This window comes from Somniosus microcephalus, chromosome 4 (assembly GCF_052327205.1).
Source record: "Somniosus microcephalus isolate GS21.2 chromosome 4, FLI_Smic_1.0, whole genome shotgun sequence".
NCBI classification, from domain to species: Eukaryota; Metazoa; Chordata; class Chondrichthyes; order Squaliformes; family Somniosidae; genus Somniosus; species Somniosus microcephalus.
In genome coordinates, this window is record NC_140990.1 from 208484481 (window position 1) to 208508410 (window position 23930).

Sequence of the window (23930 nt, forward strand, 5' to 3'; positions counted from 1 at the left end):
TGAGCCGAGCGTAGCCACTGCCGCCATCTTTGTAAAGGCTGGCGGGGCGGTACGGAGCTCCACGGAGCCATCACCGGCGCTGGGCTCGGGTGCTTTGTGGCCTGCGGCCGAACGGTGGCCGCGGAGCTCGGGCTGCCCGGGGCGCTGGGCTCGGCTGGGCCAAGTCAGTGCGGGTGCCCGAGGCCCCGGGCCCTAGCCTTCTCCAACCGCCGCCAGCAGCGCAACTCTCAACACTGGCAGAGGGTCTGCTGGCTCCCCCCTCCCTTTCCCCCCTTCCCCCCTCCTTCCCCCCTCCTTCCCCCACACTTCCCACCCCCCTCCCACACACACCCTTCCCCCCCACACCCCCTTTCCCCCCCACACACCCCCTTCCCCCTCCCCCCCTCTTCCCCCCTTCCCTTCCCCCCTCCCCCCTTCCCTTCCCTTCCCCCCCTTTCCCTTCACCCCTTTCCCCCCACCCCTTCACCCCTTTTCCCCCCACCCCTTCACCCCTTTTCCCCCCACCCCTTCACCCCTTTCCCTACACCCCTTTCCCCCCACCCCTTCCCCTCCTTCCCTCTCTCCTTCCCTCTCTCTCTCCTTCCCTCTCTGTCTCTCTCTCTCTCCTTCCCTCTGTCTCTGTCTCTCTCTCCCTCTCTCTCTCTCTCTCTCATTCCCTCTCTCTCTCCTTCGCTCTCTGTCTCTCTCTCCTTCCCTCTCTCTCTCCTTCCCTCTCTCTCTCTCTCCTTCCCTCTCTCTCTCCTTCCCTTTCTCTCTCCTTCCCTCTCACTCTCTCTCTCTCTCTCCTTCCCCCCCTCTCTTTCCTTCCCCCCCCTCTCTCTCCTTCCCCCCCTCTCCCTCTCCTTCCCCCCCTCTCTCTGTCTGGCACAGGGTTCTTGAGTTCCCTCGGCACCGCCGGGCACTCCAGCTAGTATATAATATTATGTTTCCTGTCTTTCATTTGATGTTACTTTTACGAAGGCACATGGTTTTTTAATATTCTGTGTTTCCGTTTCCCTGACTGTTAGTTTTTAACACTTTACTTGGGTCATTCCATTGTGTTTCTCCCAAACTCCAGACCATCTGGAAACGCCAAACTGCTATTTCAATAGGGCCATTGTTTTAGTATATTTAACCAATTACCATTTCAAAGCTTGTGGTGTTTACAACTTTTGTGTTATCACTTCACTTTATCTCAGAAGCCTGTATTGACACAGCTTGTGTCGCCGAGGCTTTCCAGACTTTTAAACCCAGGATATCGTGTATTAATAAAATCAGAAATCTGTTCATATGATGGTGTATCTCTTGGAATATGGCTTATTCCGTCACACCATCACACTCCTTACTTGTGCCTTGTAGATGGTGGAAAGGCTTTGGGGAGTCTTAAGTCCCATTATATTATTTTTACATATATTAAATCAACTAAGTTCCTCAATTTGACTTATTTTTAGGTTCCCTTGTATCACTGGTATTTTGTCCTCTCCCCACTGTGAAAATAGATATGAAGTACTCATTTAACAAGTCTGCCATTTCCCCATAAGCTTGGTTTGGAGTAAATATGATACCAACAGAACACTTTGATGATATGACTTTAAGAGATGCACAGTGATAGGTCTGTAAATCAGCTTACTAAAAAAATCGCTGCTCTGGAGGGATGCAAGGAAGAGACAGAAAAAGAACATTAAAAATGTATTTAGATCCCTTCATAACCTCATCCCTCACTATCTTTGTAACTTTCTCCAGCCTTACAACCCTCCAAGAAGTCTGCGTTCCTCTGACTCTGGCTTCTTTCTCATCCCCCACTCCCATCGCGCCACCATTGGCGGCTGTGCCTTCAGCTGTGTAGGCCTCATGCTCCAGAATTCCCCCCCTATATATCTCCATCTTGCCACCTTTCTCCTATTTTAAGACCCTCCTTAAAACCCACCTCTAACCAAGCTTTTAGTCACCCCCCCCAATATCTCCTTTGGCTTGGCGTCCATTTCTGTGAAGTGCCTTGAGACCTTTGTTACGTTAAATGTGCCATATAATTGCAAGTTGCAGTAAAAAAAATCCAAGCTGGTTAAATCATTTGGATTAGAATGTAAACGTAAGAACATAAGAATTAGGAGCAGGCGTAGGCCATATGGTCCCTCGATCCTGCTCCGCCATTCAATAAGATCATGGTTGATCTTTGACATCAACTCCACTTTCCTGCCCGACCTCTATATCCCTTGATTCCCCCAGATTCCAAAAATCTATCTCAGCCTTGAATATATTCAATTAGCATCCACAGCCTGCTGGAGTAGAGAACTCCAAAGAGTCACAACCCTCTTAGTGAAGAAATTCCTCCTCATCTCAGTCTTAAATGGCTGACCCCTTATCCTGAGACTATGCCCCCCTAGTTCTAGACTCTCCAGCCATGGGAAACAACCTCTCAGCATCTACCCTGTCAATCCCCCTCAGAATCTTATATGTTTCAATAAGATCACCTCTCATTCTTCTAAACTCGAGAGAGTCTAGGCCCAATCTACTCATAGGACAACGCTGTCATCCTAGGGATCAATCTATTGAACCTTCATTGCACTGCCTAAGGCAAGTAGGTCCTTCCTCAGATAAGGAGACCAAAACTGTGCACAGTACTCCAGGTGTGGTCTCACCAAGGCCCTGTACAATTGTAGCAAGACTTCCTTGCTCTTGTACTCCAACCCCCTTGCAATAAAGGCCAACATGCCATTTGCCTTCCTCATGGCTTGCTGTACCTGCATGCTAACACTTTGTGTTTCCTGTACGAAGACACCCAAATCTGCTGTACAGCAACATTTAATAGTTTCTCACCATTTAAAAAATATTCTTTTTCTATTCTTCCTACCGAAGTAAATAACCTCACATTTCCCCACATACTCCATCTGCCACCTTATTGTCCGCTCACTTAACCTGTCTATATCCCTTTGCAGGCTCTTTGTGTCCTCCTCATGGCTTACCTTCCCACCTAGCTCTGTATCATCAACAAACTTGGATACATTACACTCGGTCCCTTTATCTAGGTCATTAATATAGATTGCGAATAGCTGAGGCCCCAGCACTGATCATTGTGGCACCCCACTAGTTACAGCCTGCCAACCTGAAAATGACCTGTTTATCCCTACTCTCTGTTTTCTGTCTGTTAACCAATCCTCTATCCATACTAATATATTATTCCCAACCCCTGGAGCACTTATTTTGCATAACAACCATTTATGTGGCACCTTATTGAATGAATGCCTTTTGGAAATCCAAATATACTACATCCACTGGTTCCCCTTTATCTACCATGCTAATTACATCCTCAAAAAACTCTAATAAATGTGTTAAACATGATTTCTCTTTCATAAAACCATGTTGACTCTGCCTAATCATATTATGATTTTCTAAGTGCCCTGTTACCACTTCCTTAATAATAAATTCCAGCATTCTCCTGACAACTGATGTCAGGCTAACTGGCCTGTAGTACCCTATTTTCTCTCTCCCTACTTTCTTGAAAAGCGGGGTTACATTTGCTACCTTCCAATCTGCTGGGACCATTCTAGACTCTAGAGAATTTTGGAAGATCACAACTAATGCATCCACTATGTCTGCAGCCACCTCTTTTAAAACCCTAGGATGTAGGCCATCAGGTCCAGGGGATTTATTGGCTTTTAGTCCCATTAGTTTCTCAAGTACTTTTTCTCTACTGGTCTTAATTACTTTGGGGGAGAAATTCGGAATCGCCCCGTTTGGGGCGCAATTAGTTAAAAAAGTTTAGCGCCTGGTGCAAATTATCGCCTCCGACTGCAAACTTGGCTTTTATCGCCCTGGAGGTGATTGGAGCACTAAATCAGGCGCTACACACCTGTCTTAAGGCGCTAATGCTGAGGAGCAATGCACTACCTCAGAGCGTTGGCAAAGCTCATGTGATGTCAGTCAGCAATGGAACACAGACACACTGGCGCCAGCCAGTTCTTAAAGGGGAGGGTCGATCTTGCTCTCCATCCACACTCTACTTATTGCAACCTTGAATCTCGGCCTGGAGAGACCTGTACATCAAATCTGCTGGAAAGAACAATGGAGAGGCCCAGGGAAAGAGCTCAGAGTGCAGCCCCCATAGTCTCTTCTAAATCGATGCAAGGAAGGTCAAATCAAAATGATTCTGTGAAGTGTTGCTCAGTACCCAAAACTCCTTCACACAGCATTGAATCCCTCCAGAAGTCTCTCTCAGAATGTGTGGTGCAAAAATGTCACAAACAAAAATAGGCAGGAAGCGGTCGCCTTTAAATAACGCTCCCCCAGTCCCTTCCCGGCTGCAAAACATTCCCCTCAACCTGTCGTTGCTAGCGGCAGGCGGAAAGACAGGGGGGCACCACTCAATATCCGGTCTGGGGCACTGCACGCTCGACTGACGTCACGATCTGCAGACGCAGGAGATCGTGGCGGTAGTGTTTAGCGCTGCCGCAAAATGCCTAGTCAATTTTGCGAGCGACACAAAAATCGCCGTGCCCGGGCGCTAGTTGCTTTGCACCCCATTAGGGTGCTAACGGGAGGCGCAAAGCAACCAAGTTTTTCCCCCTTTAAGTTCCTCACACTCATTCGCCCCTTGGTTTCCCCACTATTTTTGGTCTGTGTTTTGTGCCTTCTACTGTGAAGTCAGATAAAAAATATTTATTTAATGAAGATTAGGCTTTATTGTTTTTAAGAGTGACATCCCATCAGACCATAGGAACAGGAGTGGGCCATTCAGCCCCTGGAGCCTGCTCTGCCATTCACTGATATTATGGCTGATCTACGACCTAACTCCATATAGCCTTTGGTTCACAGAAAGTTGTCCATCTCAGATTTAAAATTAACAATCGATCTAACATCAATTGCCGTGTGCGGAAGTCTTGAGACCAAAATACTTTGTTGCCAATGCCTCTCTTTCCAACCAGTTTGACTCAAGTCAGCTTGAAGTGGTGCTAGCGGAGGTGAGTGAGTTGCTGTGCGAAGAGGCTGGGACAGGCGGCGCTGTTGCTGTGGTGGGCGGAGGGGCCGGGCCGCCGCCGCCGACGGTGCAAACACAACCAGACAGAGACGAAGATCAGGAGCAGCAGCTGCTCGCAGGGCGCAGGCAGTAGATATGGCGTTCGTGACGGCGAACTGGAACCCTCTCGGGGACGTGTTTTACAGGTCAGTGTCAGTGGCTGCGGGGCGTCAGGCCTGGCCCGGCCCGGCCGTGCTGTGTGACTGTGAGCCGAGGCCTGGTGTGGTCACGAATCCCGTGACTGACGGTGGGCACTTGCTTCATCCCGGCCTGCTCTCTCCCCCAAACGCATTTGTTTGTGCATATTTATCGGCTGATACTTGCCAGAGAGTATGGCGGTGTACAGGGTATGGCATGTTTTGGACCCCTTGTACGGGTTGCGGTTGCCGAGTGTTTTGTATTGGGTTCCTGCCTTTGACTTAGACTCTGCCTCTATCCAATTATAAAACTTTTCGTCATTTCCAGTGAATAATCAAGAGTTCTTTAAAATTAACTGAATTGAGAAGATTTTAAGAAAATGTAAAGCTTGCAAAGGTGTTTTTTTCTTTTGAATTGACTGTATAAATTCACTTGCAAAGGTGATATTTCATCACATTTGATGCCATCTCTATGAAGTAATATTGTATTTCTTAGAGTTAATGTCATAGTAGGAAAAACAGTTGGACCTGAGGCAAAAAGAAACCCCACATGACAAGCAATCCTCCCATTTGTGTTGTTTATATATTAAATATTTAGGCAAGTAAAAAGAGTGGTTAGAATGTGGAACTCACTACCACAGGGAATAGTTGAGGCAACTAGCATAGATGTCTTTAAGGGGAAGTTAGATAAACACATGCTGGGGAAAGGAATAGAAGGATATGTTTGGGTTAGATGAAGTAGGGTGGGAGTAGGCTCATATGGAACATAAACACCGGCATAGATATGTTGGGCCGAATGGTCTGTTTCTGTGCTGTACATTCTGTGTATACAGGAAACTCTTTGGTATCCGGCACCGACGGGACCAGGATGGTGCCGGTTGATTAAAAATTCCGGATGACGGAGAGGGTTATCTACCGAGGCTATTTTTAACAAACAAAAATTTAAAAAATCAAGAAATGTGCAGTATACAGAAACTGGGCACTCACCTACAGAATGTTGTGTTAAATGGATGGTGGAAGATGCTTGATTAAGTACAGTATTGCCAGTTGAGGGTAATCCATAACTCTTTAATTACTTAACAGTAAAACAAAACTTGCACAGTAAACGACAGTATACAGTGCGGGAGAGTCAGACTCCTGTTATTGAGGTGTTCGGACTTCCGACAGCACCAAGAAGCCGAGTAGTGGCAGTTTGGAGAACTACCCCCACTGACTAACTCGGCCACCACGGGAGACTCGGACTTGGACTCTGCAACATTTCCGGTTATTGAGGTGTTGTTTTCGGAGTATGAATTTTGCCGGTTAATAGAGAATTCCGGATATTTAGGTGCCGTTTAAACGAGAGTTTCCTGTACATAATGTTTTTCTCCCTATGGATAGAAACATAGAAACATAGAAGATAGGAGCAGGAGTAGGCCATTCGGCCCTTCGAGCCTGCTCCGCCATTCAATGAGATCATGGCTGATCATTCAAATTCAGTACCCTGTCCCTGCCTTCTCCCCATATCCCTTGATCCCTTTAGCCTTAAGAAATATATCCAACTCTTTTTTGAATATATTTAATGAACTGGCCTCCACCGCCCTCTGTGGCAGAGAATTCCACAGGTTCACCACTCTCTGGGTGAAGAAATTCCTCCTCATTTCAGTCCTAAATGGCTTACCCCTTATCCTTAGACTATGACCCCTGGTTCTGGACTCCCCGGCCATCATAAACATCCTTCCTGCATCTAGTCTGTCCAGGCCTGACAGAATTTTATAAGTTTCGATGAGATCCCCTCTCAATCTTTTAAACTCCAGTGAGTATAAGCCCAATCGACACAATCTCTCCTCATACGTCATTCCTGCCATCCCAGGTATCAGCCTGGTGAATCTTCGCTGCACTCCTTCCATGGCAAGAACGTCCTTCCTCAGGTAAGGCGACCAAAACTGCACACAATACTCAAGGTGCGGTCTCACCAAGGCCCTGTACAACTGTAGCAAGACATCTTTGTTCCTGTACTCGAACCCTCTTGCTACGAAGGCCAACATACCATTTGCCTTCTTAACCGCCTGCTGCACCTGCATGCTTACCTTCAGCGACTGGTGCACAAGAACACCCAGGTCTCTTTGCACTTCCCCTTCTCCCAATCTATTGCCATTCAAATAATAATCTGCCTTCCTGTTTTTGCCACCAAAGTGGATAACCTCACATTTATCCACATTATAGTGCATTTGCCATGTTTCTGCCCAATCACCCAATCTGTCCAAATCGTACTGGAGTTTCACGACATCCTCCTCACAGCTTACTCTCCCACCCAGCTTTGTGTCATCTGCAAATTTGGAGATATTACATCCAATTCCCTCGTCCAGATCATTAATATATATTGTGAACAGCTGGGGTCTTAGGACCGATCCTTGCGGTACCCCACTAGTCACTGCCTGCCACTCGGAAAACGACCCGTTTATTCCAACTCTTTGCTTTCTGTCCGCCAACCAGTTCTCTATCCAAGTCAATACCTTGCCCCCAATCCCATGTGCCTTAATTTTGCACGCTAATCTCTTATGTGGGACCTTATCGAAAGCCTTCTGAAAGTCCAAATACACCACATCCACTGGTTCTCCCTTAACTATTTTACCAGTTACATTCTCAAAAAATTCCAGTAGATTAGTCAAGCATGATTTACCTTTTGTAAATCCATGTTGACTTTGTCCGATCCTGTTACTGCTTACCAAGTGCTCTGCTATTACATCTTTTATAATAGATTCTAGCATTTTCCCCACTACCGATGTCAGTCTTACCGGTCTATAATTCCCCGCTTTTTCTCGACCACCTTTTTTGAATAGTGGGGTAACATTAGCTACCCTCCAATCCATGGGTAGTGTTCCAGAGTCTATCGAGTTCTGGAAGATGACCAGCAATGCATCTACTATTTCTAGGGCCACTTCCTTAAGTACCCTGGGATGTAGATTATCAGGCCCTGGGGATTTATCGGCCTTTAGTCCCATCAATTTTCCTAACACCATTTCCCTACAAATACTGATTTCTTTCAGTTCCACCCTTTCATCAGGCCCTATGTTCCCCGGCATCTCTGGGAGGTTATTTGTGTCCTCCTTTGTGAAGACAGAACCAAAGTATGAGTTTAGTTGGTCTGCCATTTCTTTGTTTCCCATTATAAATTCCCCTGATTCTGACTGTAAGGGACCTACGCTTGACTTCACCAATCTTTTTCTCTTCACATATCTATAAAAGCTTTTACAGTCAGTTTTTATGTTCCAAGCTAGCTTACTCTCATATTCTATTTTCCCTTTCTTAATTAATCCCTTTGTCCTCCTTTGTTGAATCCTAAACTGCTCCCAATCCTCAGGATTATTGCTTTTTCTGGCCAATTTATATGTCGTCTCCTTGGATCTTATGCTATCCCTAATTTCCCTTGTTAGCCACGGTTGAGTCACCTTATTTATTTTATTTTTATGCCAAACTGGGATGGACAAATTCTGTAGCTCATCCATTCGGTCTTTGAATGTTTGCCATTGCCTATCCACCGTCAACCCTTTGAGTGCCATTCCTCAATCAATCCTACCCAACTCGCTCCTCAGACCATCGTAGTTTCCTTTATTTAAATTGAGGACCCTAGTCTCTGAGTCAACTACTTCATTCTCCATCTTAATGAAGAATTCGATCATATTATGATCGCTCAGACCCAAGGGGCCTCGTACAACAAGATTGCTAATTAATCCTTTGTCGTTACATAATACCCAGTCTAAGATGGCCTGATCTCTGGTTGGTTCCTCGACATATTGGTCCAGGAAACCATCCCGTAAACACTCCAGGAATTCCTCCTCCACAGTATTGTTACTAATTTGGTTGGCCCAATCTATATGTAGATTAAAGTCACCCATGATGACTGCTGTGCCCTTATTGCACGCTTCTTTAATTTCCCTTTTAATGCCATCCCCAACCTCCGCTTTACTGTTGGGAGGTCTATATACCACTCCCACTAATGTTTTTTTCCCCTTAGTATTTCTCAATTCTACCCATACAGATTCCACATCATCAGAGCTAATATCCTTCATTACAATTGTATTAATCCCTTCTTTAACCAGTAATGCTACCCCACCTCCCTTTCCTTTTTGCCTATCTTTCCTGAATATCGGATACCCCTGGATGTTGAATCAGGGATGATGTTATTTGCTGATCATTGTGCTTTTTAATGTAAAATATATTGCATTTTTTGTAGAAAGAGTAAGTTCTTTAGCCTAAGAGTAGCCCCGGATGAATTTCCCTCACTGCTAATAGTAAACGAGTGAGCTGTGCAGATCCAGCAGAGGTGAAAAAACTTCAATAATATATTCCTGGGAGGTGTTGGGCAAATTGATCTTGGCCGGGACGGTAGTAGAGCCTCCACAATTGGCCTCTGTGTCCCTGGGCTTGGGAGAGGGAAAATCCACCAGTGCTCCTGCTCCTGATTGCAATCCAGCGACTCCTGCTGAAAAGAGTACGCGTATGGACATTGGATGAGGAGAGGGTCAGACTTGGCTGTGATGCTGTAGTGATTGAATAGCTGCCAACACTTAATGTCTGGGCTCATACTTGAAAAATGGGCATTTGAGTGAGATGCTGGGAGTGCTCAGTGCATGTGGAATTATACCCCAGGAGTGCCTGACACAAAGTGGTAGAAGTGGATTTGTCTTGTGATCCACTAATCAATGAGTTTCCGGTGTTGACCATTCTGTCAGTTGAAGGAAATGAATAAATGATCAGGACACTGGACAGTGAAGGAAAAAAACAACTCAACTGTGAACAGTCCAAGAAATGACATCTCAACATGACTGCTGCCGGGCATGATCTGCAAAGTGGAGTGGGATCCTTGTAAATAGCAAAAGAAAACTCCAGGAGATGATCAGCAAGCGAAAAGTTACCATAGATACAATGCCCATAGAGATAAGTAGTCCTTCAGAGGAAAGTGACAGGCTGGTACAATTTTGCAAAACATTGGCGTTTATATGCTTGATGTTTCACCTAAGTTTTCTGCTTTGTTAACTGTACATTTTGTTCTGATCTCTGTACAGGAAGTTTGACCTGTACTCTGAATGGATGATAAAAGAGGACATCAGTAGCTGTTTAATTGCAGCTGCACCATATGCTGGCCCTATTGGTAAGATATTCTGTTGCTTATTTAATGCATCTTTTTGCTACTTTCCCATTTTTAGCAGTACTATCTTCCATGAAGAAAAGCTAGGTATGACTAGTGTTAATAATGTGAAATGGTCGTTGATGTCTGTTGCAGCTTTGATGATCAATGGATCGCGCAAGGAAAGGTCTCCAAGTTTACGGCCTATCATGGAAATCTACTCCTCATCGGGAAATCGAATAGTCTCCTTTCCAGTAAGCTTTACTTTTCTGTTATTTCTTGTTATACGAGTTTGAAGTGTAACTTGGCAAAGGAATGACAATAATAGCTCATGTGAATAATCTATGACTGAAATAACCTTTTAAAGCAATATTGTACAAAGATTTCAAAAGTTTTACTTGCAGCATAATAAAACTTCAAAATTAAGGTAAGTGAAGATACTTGGTTAGCAAATTTGTGTCAGTCCAGCCCTACAGCAAAAGTGGAGAAAGGGAGAGGGAAATACTTGATATCTTAGCTGGTCATGAGCCCCCCCCCCCCCCCCCCCCCACAACAACCGTTGGGAGGGTTTATCTTTGTATTTATACATGGCTACTTAATTTAGATAACAAATAGCCAGCGAATGTTATTAATACATCAGGTACATAAAACCTTTTATTTCTTGCCTGGATGATGAGCTGTGGTTCCTCTCGTACTGAACAGGATTTCTATTGCAACAACACAGCATCAGTAGGGTAAAACTAACCTGTCTCAGGACAGTCTAAACCCAGTTCATTATATATTCAATAATGTTAAGCAGATCGTGAGAAGTGCTGTTGCTGCAGCTGGACTGTTGGTGCCAGTTGTTTGCACTTGTGTTGCTAAATCAGGCATGAGGTCTCCACCTGCTGTTTTCATAACCATGTTGGTTGGTTACCGAGCAATCTGGAGAGCCCATCTTGATGTATTTTTCTTTGGCTGCGGTTATATTAAAGCTAAACTATAAATTGGAAATTAATATTACTTGTGCTTTCTGTATCCTTTTGTCCCTGCAGTGGAAAAGTGGTCTGGTGGTTCACATTGGGTGGACTGCCATTGATGATCTGCTCTGTATACAAGACGACGGCACTGTTCTAATCCACAACATTTTTGGCACATTTAAGAGGCACTTCAGCATGGGAAATGTAAGTTGATGTCAAACATTGTACAGGTTGAGCGTCCCGAATCCGGCAACCTCGGGACCAAGGCCGAGCCGGTTTTCAGGTTTTTCCCGGACTTCGAGTCGGAAATGCCTGGGCCCAGGTTGCGCTATTTCTGGTTTTTGGTAAGCCTCCCTCAGGGTGTCCGGATTCCAGACCCCTGCCACCAATCGTCCTGGATTCCAGAACTCCGGATTTGGGACGCTCAACCTGTACTGTACAAATAAGACCACCCCTGCAAAAGAGATTGCAGGTAACATTGGTGAGTTTATCTCTCCTATAAACCTTCATTTTTTCCCCTTTTCACTACCCAATCTTCATGGTCTGTTTCAGTGCTTACCAGACTAACTAGTATTTTATCGACAGTAAAGATTTAAAAAAATTAATTACTGAGAATTCCCTTCATTTCTTAGTTGGCAAGAGCAATGTGAAACAGAGGAGCTAGATCCCAGTTTCAACCCCTGGTCTGTTATGTCAAGACCTCAGTAGGGCTGCTAGAATTCACCTTGACACCTCTGGGCAAAGGAGGGGAAGGGGAAATCAGCCAGTGTTTCCTGTCCTGATCACTATTCCGTGTCTCGTGAGAAAAATACTCGTGCGTGAAAGTCCTGCTGTCCCGGCTAATGCAAGAAAAATGGCTGATTGACCTATGTAGCAGAGGATGCTTGATGATCATGGAACTGTACTTCATGATGAGCCAGCACCTTCGAGGAGGAAAGGAAGTTGAGGGGGGAGGAGAGGAATTACCCCTAGGGACTAAGCGGTGCTGTCGGTTAATACATTTTTATTTAAGCCCTAGGAGATAAGTTTTGTCTCAGTCGGACATTAAAGATCTCATTGCACTCTTCAAAGAAGAGCAGGGCATTCTCCCAGTGTCTTTGCCAACATTTAACCCTCAGTCAACACCACCAGAAACAAATTAACCATTCATCCATCACATTGTTTGTACGATCTTACTGTGTACAAATGGGTGCCAGATTTATCAACACAATAGCAGTCACTGCACTACAAAGTAATTCATAAAATGAGATGAGGTGCTTTGTAATTGTCATTCCCCTGCCACCCCCTCACCCCCACGTAGCTTGGTCAAGAGTAGAGGAAGCTTTACTCCACACATGGCTTGTGCGCTCCCCAACCTGGAAGGCTTGATGGTGATGCTTTGGAAAACTATTCATTCACCAGCGCTGTCATCCCTTGCTTTGAGCACACAAAATTATGTTTTTAATGTGAGTGATGTCTTGTTGAAGTTCAACTACATTTTTTTTTAAATGAGTGAAAAATTGACATAGGTGAGTTGGAAATGATGTCTACTCTCCCAAGTAGGAGGGAAAATAACAGTCAAAACATTTTTGAAGCATTTGTCTCTATTGCACAGCTTGTTTGCAGTGCAGCTACAGTGCCATCATACTACTGCTAATGGGTTACCTTTCTGTCAACCGACTTAGTAGATGCCATCCTTCCAGTGTGAGCTCCAAAAAAAAGAAATCCATTGTTGAGTTGGCTTATCAAGAAATGTAATGGTCATAGACCTACTAGTACCAATTAACTGAAATACAACTGCATCCCAAGCAGGCTGTACTGTGCACGATGATTCTATAATATAATACTCTTTAAAAAAAATTAATGTTACATCATTGTTAACGACTTGCTGTTCAAGACAAAACAATTATATTTAGTAATGGAGTTCATTTATTGCCCTGATTTTGAAGGAGGTGCTACAGAATCGAGTCATGGAGGCCAAGGTTTTCCACTCTGCTTATGGCTCAGGAGTCGCTATATTAACTGGTGCTTTTAGATTCACACTTGCCACAAATATAGACGACCTCAAACTCCGACGACTTCCTGATGTTCCAGGTAAAAACACTAACATTCAACAGTGGAATCAAATTGCTGCAGTGTAACCCACCTCAGCCAGGCGATTGGATTTATGGAAACATTTGAATTACATTGAAGCTGTGACTTTTGCTGATAATTACTGTTTTCATAATTTGTATGAACTCTAATAAGATTGTGATTGTATCTGTAGAAAATTTTGCCTTTGGGGGGTTGACACTAAGGATGTGCAATTGGATTTACTGTTTTTTGCTGACAGTTCGTGATATTGTCATCAGTAACTCTCTAATCCCATTTCACACACACCTTCTTTCCAGCTTGAATTCTTGTATTGTTGTAAAAGCTGCCTTATGTATTCATTGTAAAATTAGTTTCAAAACTCTCCTTGAGGGCCCATGGTGGAGTTCTGTTTTAACAACTGAAATACTTGTTTTAGAGAGCAGTTGTGGGGAGGGACATTACATTTGAATTAATGGAATGATATTACATTGGGAGAAATAAATTGTGCAGTTCTATCTGCAGAACAATCTGTATATATTGGATGCATATGCTGGCATTACTTCCTGTAGATCGCCAGCAAACCAAACATGGGCATAGTCCATGCAAGGTCATTTACAACAATGGCCCAAAATTTGCTGTCAAAATAAAGGCAAGGCTAATGGCGTGCTCCATTATTTATGTACAAATGCCACAGCAACTTTAGATGAGGGCAGATGCGTGATTAAATGTGGAAATCGAAAAGTTGCTGTTGGAGATGTGCCACTCCGCCGTCCGCTTCGTGAAAATAGTATCTTGCTGTCTGGCTCCCCATTCAAATACATTGAGTGTCACCCAAGTACCTTTTTAACAACGTGTTAAATATTAATTACTACCAGTCAACCTCTCTGGCACTGAAAATTAACTCTTACGTGTGTGGAGTCTCATTCCTTCAGCTTTTAATTGTTGGAGATTGAAATAAAATAATTGTAAATTATTTTAAAACTTTTTCTTTCTGTCTCTTTTTCCCTTTCTGTACCTGATTTAACATTGACTTCACCCACTCTAACTTACACTTCCTTCTCAGTCCTTGCACTCTTAATTTCAGAATCTGATTGATTAAGGAGATACACAGTTGCTTACTCTGTTCACTCAGATCCCAGATTGCCCTGTAGTAGCAACCTTTGGGCCTATATTGAAATAAATTTCCTTTGTTGCAGAGATATAGATGATCAGTCACTGCTGTTTATATAAGGAACATAGGAATGGCAGTAGGCCATTCAGCCCCTTGAGCTTGTTCCGCCATTTAGTTCGATCATGGCTGAACTGTATCTTAACTCCATTTGCCTGCCTTAATACCTAGCCTCAATAGCTTTTTTTTTTTGGGGGGGGGGGGGGAAGAAAGAGAGATGATTGGCGGGGGGGGGGGGGGAGTGGGAAGTGGGAAGCAGGAAGCAGGGGAGAGTTCCAGATTTCCACTACCCTTTGTGTAAAGAAGTGCTTCCTGACACCACCCCTGAATTGCCTAGCTCTAATTTTAAAGTCATTCCCCCTTGTTCTGGACTCCCCCACCGGAGGAAATAGTTTCTCTCTATGCTATCAAATCCTTTAATCGTCTTAACATCTCAATTCGATCACCCCTTAATCTTCTTTATTCAAGGGAATGCAAGCCTAGACTGTGCAACCTGTCTTCATAATTTAACCCTTTTAGCCCCAGTATCCTTCTGGTGAATCTGGGAAGCATAAGACTGCAAAATGAGAGGACATGAGTTTAAACTGAGAAGATGTTAGATGAAGGATTCTTATTTATATCTGTAATGTGTTACAGTTCTGAGTTCAGTATCTTAGGCCTTTACAAATCTAAATACTCATTACAAACATACAGTTCTTATACAGTTCTCTTATTCCCTCTGGGAGACACTCTACACAATCCTGCATTTGATAATTTATATAAAAGTTAAGATACAATTCCATTTTAGGAGAATTTGATTGACTTATCCTTTATTAATAACTTTAATTTTCTTTACTTAACTCAACAGAATAAAGAGTTTGTTAACATGTATAACTCCCTTTATTACCTTATCGATAGTTCCACTATTGTTCCAAATAATTGTTATTCTACCAAGTGAAACCTTTAATTATAAGTCTGTCTTTGTTGCTGTATCATTCGTACCGATTAAAAAGGATTACGTATGCCAAGATGTTTTCTTTTGCAGAACTAACTGTTTTCCCATACTGTTATCAAATGAGTCAGTGTGCACTGGCATGTCTTTAATGAAACCTTATTATTTCATCCTGAAACTGACCACTGCTGCAGGATCAGCCCTGGCCCAAAAGCCCAGTGGTATTAAATTGACATGCTTCCCTATTTAACAGGCAAAGGGTAAAGGTTAACATTACTACGATATAAAGAGAAATTAATACTAGTATAAAATTAGTAGACTTCAGGACAGTCTGATTAACCCTTTCCTTACAAACAGATAGATATGGATTCAGAAGGGTTGCAAGGAAATATTACTGAAAGGGTAGTTGATTATTGGACGAGATCCAAAGCAAAATTGGAGAAGTACTTCAAAGAGAAATACATGATCATATACAACTGATCGGAGAGCAAGAAGGATTAGATGTGACTATGCCCTTTTCTAGCCTTGAGTTTTTTATATTTCTAACGTGTTATAACACTAACTGGGCTAGCAGCATCAGCATGTAGTATTTTACCGTTATCCACACAGGGTATAAAGGAAAGCATAACCTTCCAATGAGGTTTATTTTTGGTAAATATGTACTAGCAGATACTGGATTTAACTTTTCATTTATTTTTTTCTACCAGGACTACAGCGCTCACCAACGTGCTGGGCTGTATTGATGCAAGATCGACAGACCAAAATTGTTCTGGCTAATGGGAAGGATTTATATGTCTTAGATAATGCTTCCTGCACACCTGTGGTAAGCATAAAATCTGGCTGAACACAGTAACAGGTACTGGGCATTTAATGCATTTCACACAAGAAACAAAGTACAGATTAAAATATATTCAGTTATTGACACATTGTCAGTGTGTAAGTGCTGTGGACAACTAAATAGGAGACTTGAATTTGAATGCCACTATCTGGTGACAGATGAGCTACAGATATTGGTATGGGTGTGGATCTGAGCACTGAGCTAAGATGCAATCAAATGGCACTGCACTCTGTGCCAGGTTACTACACTGTGGCACTGACTGAGGTATGAGAGATCTCTGGAGTCACCTCGCTGTTCCTTCAGACTGAAGAATGTGCACCAGTTGCTGTGAAGAGGAAAAAAAAGACGTGCACTTGGGAGAGTACTCGGTGATTCCAGATTTATAAACCAAGTATATATGTTTTAATATTCACAACAGAAGAATTACCTACATAGCAACAGTGACTACATTAAAAACAATTAATTGGCAATGAAGAGCTTTGGAATATTCTGAAGGTGTGAAAGGTGCTATGTAAATGTAAGTTTATTCATTCCCGCTCTTCTCCACAGGTACTGAGGAAAAAAGAAAGACTTGTATATTTATATAATGCCTTTCACGACCTCAGGATGTCGCATTATGGGCAATCAAGTACTTTTGAAGTGTAGTCACTGTTGTAATACAGGAAACGCGACAGCCAATTTGCACACAGCCATGTGATGATGACCTTATAATCTGGTTGATGTTGGTTGAGGGATTATTATTGGCCAGGACACTGGGGAGAACGCCCCTGCTCTTCAAATAGTGCCAAGGGATCTTTTACATCCACCTGAGAGCGCTGACAGGGCCTCGGTTTAACATTGCATCCGAAAGACGGCACTTTAGACAGTGCAGCACTCCCTGCACTGGAGCGTCAGCCTAGATTTTGTGCTCAAGTGCCTGGAGTGGCACTTGAGCCCATGACCTTCTGACTCGGAGACAAGAGTGCTACCACTGAGCTACAGCTAATGCATAGCTGAATTAGATGGTTATTAATGAAAGTACTAATGGCCAATACTTTGTTTCTATGATCCTTCTAAATTGACCTAAACTAATCCATAAGTGTTTTGATCCTGCCTACTAATTGGAAGCTTTCATTTAGAAAATGTAATGGTACTAAAGATTGTGTTTTCCTGAGCAGGCCTGGTGGCACAGCATAATTATATATTTAGCCATGAATTGGTAAGACTCAGACTCTCCCCGCAATACGACATGCAGTAACTTTCCAGTCTTAGCAGTGACTGCATGATGTGGCACATTCTTTAAAGTATGGGAAATCGGAGAGTGAGTCAACATGCACTACTTCTACAGATGACAAATCGTTAAAGAGGAGCAAAGGAATAAGGTCTCTGTAGTTTTAGGGAATGGGGAGAAAAGTAATTGATGTAAAAATAGTAGACGCAACGGAATAGAAACATAGAAGATAGGAGCAGGAGTAGGCCATTCGGCCCCTCAAGCCTGCTCCGCCATTCAAGGAGATCATGGCTGATCATCCAAATTCAGTACCCTGTTCCTGCCTTCTCTCCATATCCCTTGATCCTTTTAGCCTTAAGAAATATATCCAACTCCTTCTTGAATATATTTAATGAATTGGCCTCTACTGCCTTCTTTGGTAGAGAATTCCACAGGTTCACCACTCTCTGGGCGAAGAAATTCCTCCTCATCTCAGTCCTAAATGGCTTACCCCTTATCCTTAGCCTGTGACCCCTGGTTCTGGACTCCCGACCATCGGGAACATCCTTCCAGCATCTAGTCTGTCTAGTCCTGTTAGAATTTTATAAGTTTCGATGCGATCCCCTCTCATTCTTCTAAACTCCAGCGAGTACAAGCCCAATCGACCCAATCTCTCCTCATACGTCATTCCTGCCATCCCAGGTATCAGCCTGGTGAATCTTCGCTGCACTCCTTCCGTGGCAAGAACATCCTTCCTCAGATAAGGCTACCAAAACTGCACACAATACTCAAGATGTGGTCTCACCAAGGCCCTGTACAACTGCAGCAAGACATCCTTGTTCCTGTACTCAAACCCTCTCGCTACGAAGGTCAACATACCATTTGCTGCCTTAACCGCCTGCTGCAGCTTACTTTCAGCGACTGGTGCACAAGGACGCCCAGGTCTCGTTGCACTTCCCCTTCTCCCAATCTATTGCCGTTCAGATAATAATCTGCCTTCCTGTTTTTGACACCAAAGTGGATAACCTCGCATTTATCCACGTTATATTGCATCTGCCATGCTTCTGCCCAATCTCCCAACCTGTCCAAATCATACTGGAGTTTCTCGGCATCCTCCTCACAGCACACACGCCCACCCAGCTTTGTGTCGTCTGCAATCTTGGAGATATTACATCTAGTTCCCTCGTCTAGATCATTAATATATATTGTGAATAACTGGGGTCCAAGGACCGATCCCTGCGGTACCCCACTAGTCACTGCCTGCCACTCGGAAAAAGAGCCGTTTATTCCAACTCTTTGCTTTCTGTCTGCCAACCAGTTCTCTATCCAAGTCAATACCTTGCCCCCAATCCCATGTGCCTTAATTTTACACGCTAATCTCTTATGCGGGACCTTATCGAAAGCCTTTTGAAAATCCAAACACACCACATCCACTGGTTCTCCCTTATCTATTTTACCAGTTACATCCTCAAAAAATTCCAGTAGATTAGTCAAGCATGATTTACCTTTTGTAAATCCATGTTGACTTTGTCCGATCCGGTCACTTTTTTCCAAGTGCTCTGCTATTACATCCGTTCCCCACTACCGATGTCAGGCTTACCGGTCTGTAATTCCCCGTTTTCTCTCTACCACCCTTTTTGAACAGTGGGGTAACATTAGCTACCCTCCAATCCATGGGTACTGTTCCAGAGTCTATCAAATTTTGGAAGATGACCAGCAATGCATCTACTATTTCTAGGGCCACTTCCTTAAGTACCCTAGGATGTAGATTATCAGGCTCTGGGGATTTATCGGCCCGCAATCCCATCAATTTCCCTAACGCCATTTCCCTACAAATACTGATTTCTATCAGTTCCTCCCTTTCATTAGACCCTATGTTCCCCGACATCTTTGGGAGGTTATTTGTGTCCTCCTCTGTGAAGACAGAACCAAAGTATGTATTTAATTGGTCTGCCATTTCTTTGTTCCCCGTTATAAATTCCCCTGATTCTGACTGCAAGGGACCTACGCTTGACTTCACCAATCTTTTTGTCTTCACATATCTATAAAAGCTTTTACAGTCAGTTTTTTATGTTCCCTGCAAGCTTACTCTCATACTCTATTTTCCCCCTCTTAATTAATCCCTTTGTCCTCCTTTGTTGAATCCTAAAGTGCTCCCAATCCTCAGGTTTACTGCTTTTTCTGGCCAATTTATATGTCCTCTCCTTGGATCTTATGCTATCCCTAATTTCCCTTGTTAGCCACGGTTGAGTCACCGTTTTTGTTTTATTTTTATGCCAAACTGGGATGAACAAATTCTGTAGTTCATCCATGCGATCTTTGAATGTTTGCCATTGCCCATCCACCGTCAACCCTTTGAGTGACATTCCCCAATCAATCCTACCCAACTCACACCTCATACCATCGTAGTCTCCTTTATTTAAATTCAGGCCCCTAGTCTCTGAGTCAACTATTTCACTCTCCATCTTAATGAAGAATTCTATCATATTATGATCGCTCTGACCCAAGGGGCCTCGCACAACAAGATTGCTAATTAATCTTTTCTCATTACATAATACCCAGTCTAAGATGGCCTGATCTCTAGTTGGTTCCTCGACATACTGGTCCAGGAAATCATCCTGTATACACTCCAGGAATAATTCCTCCACAGTATTGTTACTAATTTGGTTAACCCAATCTATATGTAGATTAAAGTCACCCATGATAACTGCTGTGCCCTTATTGCACGCTTCTCTAATTTCCCGTTTAATGCCATCCCCAACCTCCGCATTACTGTTTGGAGGTCTATATACCACCCCCACTAACGTTTTCTGCCCCTTGGTATTTCTCAGTTCTATCCATACAGATTCCACATCATCAGAGCTAATATCCTTCCTTTCAATTGTGTTAATCTCCTCTTTAACCAGCAATGATATTGGGTCAAAAGATCAGGATAATGAAACAGTTTGGGTGGAGGTAAGGAATAATAAGGGGAAAAAAACACTAGTGGGCGTAGTCTATAGGCCTCCGAACAGTGGCAACTCTGTTGGACGGAGTATCAATCAGGAAATAGTTGAGGCTTGTAATAAGGGAACATCTATAATTATGGGGGATTTTAACTATCATATTAATTGGACAAATCAAATTGGGCAGGGCTGCCTTGAGGATGAGTTCATTGAGTGTATTCGGGATGGGTTTCTTGAGCAGTATGTAACTGAACCGACCAGGGGGCAAGCAACCTTAGATCTGGTCCTGTGTAACGAGACGGGATTAATTAAAAATGTCCTAGTAAAGGATCCCCTTGGAATGAGTGACCATAACATGGTTGAATTCCATATTCAATTAGAGGGTGAGAAGGTTGGATCTCAAACAAGCGTGCTAAGCTTGAATAAAGGAGACTATGAAGGTATGAGAGCGGAATTGAGTAGAGTGGATTGGGAAAATAGATTAAAGGGTAAGACGATACATGATCAGTGGTGTACATTTAAGGAGTTATTTTACAATTTCCAAAAAAAATATATTCCACTGAGAAGAAAAGGGTGTAAAAGACAGCCATCCGTGGCTAAGTAAAGAAATTAAGGATAGTATTCGACTAAAAACAAGGGCATATAAGGTAGCCAAATCTAGTGGGAGGATAGAGGATTGGGAAAACTTTAAAAGACAGCAAAAAATAACAAAAAGATTGATTAAGAAAGGGAAGATAGATTATGAAAGTAAATTAGCAAAAAATATAAAAACAGATAGTAAGAGTTTTTATAGTTATATAAAAGGAAAAAGGGTGGCTAAAGTAAATGTTGGTCCCTTAGAGGATGAGACCAGGAAATTAATGGTGGGAAATATGGAGATGGCAAAAACACTGAATGAATGAATATTTTACATCAGTCTTTACAGTAGAAGACACTAAGAATATCCCAACACTGGACAAACAGGGGGCTAAAGGGGGGGAGGAGCTAAACACAATCAAAATCACTAAGGAAGTGGTACTCGGTAAAATAATGGGACTCAAGGCGGATAAATCACCTGGACCTGATGGCTTACATCCTAGGGTCTTGAGGGAAGTGGCGGTAGGGATTGTGGATGCATTGGTAATAATTTTCCAAAACTCCCTGGACTTGGCAAAGGTCCCGGCAGACTGGAAAACTGCTAATGTAACACCCTTATTTAAAAAGGGCAGTAGACAGAAGGCTGGAAACTATAGACCGGTTAGCGTAACATCTGTGGTAGGTAAAATTTTGGAGTCCATTATTAAGGAGACAGTAACGGGACATTTGGATAATCATAATTTAATAGGACAAAGTCAGCATGGTTTTATGAAGGGGAAGTCATGTTTGACAAATTTGCTGGAGTTCTTTGAGGAAGTAACGTATAGGGTGGATAAAGGGGAACCAGTGGACGTAGTGTATTTAGACTTCCAAAAGGCATTTGACAAGGTGCCACACAAAAGATTATTGCTTAAGATAAAAAATCACGGGATTGGGGGTAATATTCTGGCATGGATAGAGGATTGGCTATCTAACAGAAGGCAGAGAGTTGGGATAAATGGTTCATTCTCAGACTGGCAATCAGTAACTAGTGGTGTTCCGCAGGGGTCAGTGCTGGGTCCCCAACTCTTTACAATCTATATTAACGATTTGGAGGAGGGGACCGAGTGTAACATATCAAAGTTTGCAGATGATACTAAGATGGGAGGGAAAGTAGTGAGTGAGGAGGACATAAAAAGCCTGCAAGGGGACATAGACAGGCTAAGTAAGTGGGCAGAGATTTGGCAGATGGAATACAATACTGGAAAGTGTGAGGTTATGCACTTTGGCAGGAAAAATCGTAGAGCAAGTTATTATCTTCATGGCAAGAAACTGGAAAGTACTGAAGTACAAAGGGATCTGGGGGTCCTGGTGCATGAAACTCAAAAGGTTAGTATGCAGGTGCAGCAAGTGATTAAGAAGGCCAATGGAATGTTGGCTTTCATTGCTAGGGGGATAGAATATAAAAATAGGGAGGTATTGCTTCAGTTGTACAAGGTATTGGTGAGACCGCACCTGGAATACTGCGTACAGTTTTGGTGTCCATACTTAAGAAAGGACATACTTGCTCTCGAGTCAGTACAAAGAAGGTTCACTCGGTTAATCCCGGGGATGGACATATGAGGAGAGGTTGAGTAGATTGGGACTCTACTCATTGGAGTTCAGAAGAATGAGAGGCGATCTTATTGAAACATATAAGATTGTGAAGGGGTTGGATCGGGTGGATGCGTGGAAGATGTTCCCGATGATGGGTGAAACTAGAACTAGGGGGCATAGTCTTAGAATAAGGGGCTGCTCTTTCAAAACTGAGATGAGGAGGAACTACTTCACTCAGAGGGTGGTAGGTCCATGGAATATGCTGCCCCAAAAAGCTGTAGAAGCTACATCATTACATAAATTTAAAACAGAAATAGACAGTTTCCTAGAAGTAAAGGGAATTAAGGCTTACGGGGAGCGGGCAGGAATTTGGACATGAGTCTAGGTTCGGATTGGACGTGGCCCTGTGGGTAGCGGAGCGGGCCCAGGGGCCGTGTAGCCTGATCCTGCTCCTATTTCGTGTGTCTAATTCTGCTAGATTCAGGAGATGGTTCTGTGATAGTGGATTGGCGGTTAGGGTCAGATCAGCCATGATCTTATTGAATGGCGGAGCAGGCTCGAGGGGCCAATTGGCCTACTCCTGCTCCTATTTCTTATGTTCTTATGTAATGCTACCCCACCTCCTTTTCCTTTTTGCCTATCTTTCCTGAATATTGAATACCCCTGGATGTTGGAATAAGTAAATAAAGATTGTGAGTTTAACTTAATTTAAAAAATCACTTTTTCTGTTGTAGACTCCCCCTGGCCTTGGACCGCAAGTGTGTGGATTTACCCAAATTGCCATTTCATTCAATTATAAATGGCTTGCTCTATTTACAGACACTGGTAGCATTTGGATGGGTTCGTCATCATTGAAGGTGAGATGAACAGTCTAAGCATGATTGTAATTATTTCTTAGTTACTGTGAGGCCATCAAATGAACTAATTTGTTGATGTATCAGTTTTCGCATCATTTTACAGAGAGTAGTCAAATACAACAGCAACTTGCATTTATATCGAGCCAAAACTATAAGGCACTTCATGGAGCATTATCAAACAAAATTTGACACCGAGTCACACACGGAGATATTGGGACAGATGACCAAAAGCTTGGTCAAAGAGAGCGGCGGAGAGGTTTAGGGAGGGAATGCCAGAGCTTTGGGCCTAGGCACCTGAAGGCACGGCTGCCAACGGTGGAGCAATTAAAATCGGGGATGCGCAAGGGGCTAGAACTGGAGGAGTGTAGAGATCTTGGAGGCTTGTCGGGCTGGAGGAGATTACAGAGATGGGGAGGGGCGAGGCCATGGAGGGATTTGAAAACAAGGATGAGAATTTTTAAATTGAGGCGATGCCGGACCGGGAGCCAATGCAGGTCAGCGAGCACAGCGGTGATGGGTGAACAGGACTTGGAGCGAGTTAGAATGTGAGCAGATGGGCAGCAGAGGTTTGGATGAGCTCAAGTTTGTGTAGGACGGAAA

General features: G+C 43.4%; 1 protein-coding gene across 1 annotated transcript in view; it reads left to right on the plus strand.

Moving 5' to 3' along the window:
• The first annotated feature begins 4944 nt into the window (after positions 1-4944).
• vps16 (VPS16 core subunit of CORVET and HOPS complexes) overlaps positions 4945-23930 on the plus strand; it is an 83097-nt gene continuing 64111 nt past the window's right edge. The window contains exons 1-7 of the mRNA XM_085985766.1: positions 4945-5139; positions 10179-10264; positions 10397-10494; positions 11275-11403; positions 13128-13272; positions 16058-16173; positions 23208-23330. Coding sequence (XP_085841892.1) covers positions 5090-5139; positions 10179-10264; positions 10397-10494; positions 11275-11403; positions 13128-13272; positions 16058-16173; positions 23208-23330 — 747 coding nt within the window. The 5' untranslated portion in view covers positions 4945-5089. The remainder of the gene's footprint in view (positions 5140-10178; positions 10265-10396; positions 10495-11274; positions 11404-13127; positions 13273-16057; positions 16174-23207; positions 23331-23930) is intronic.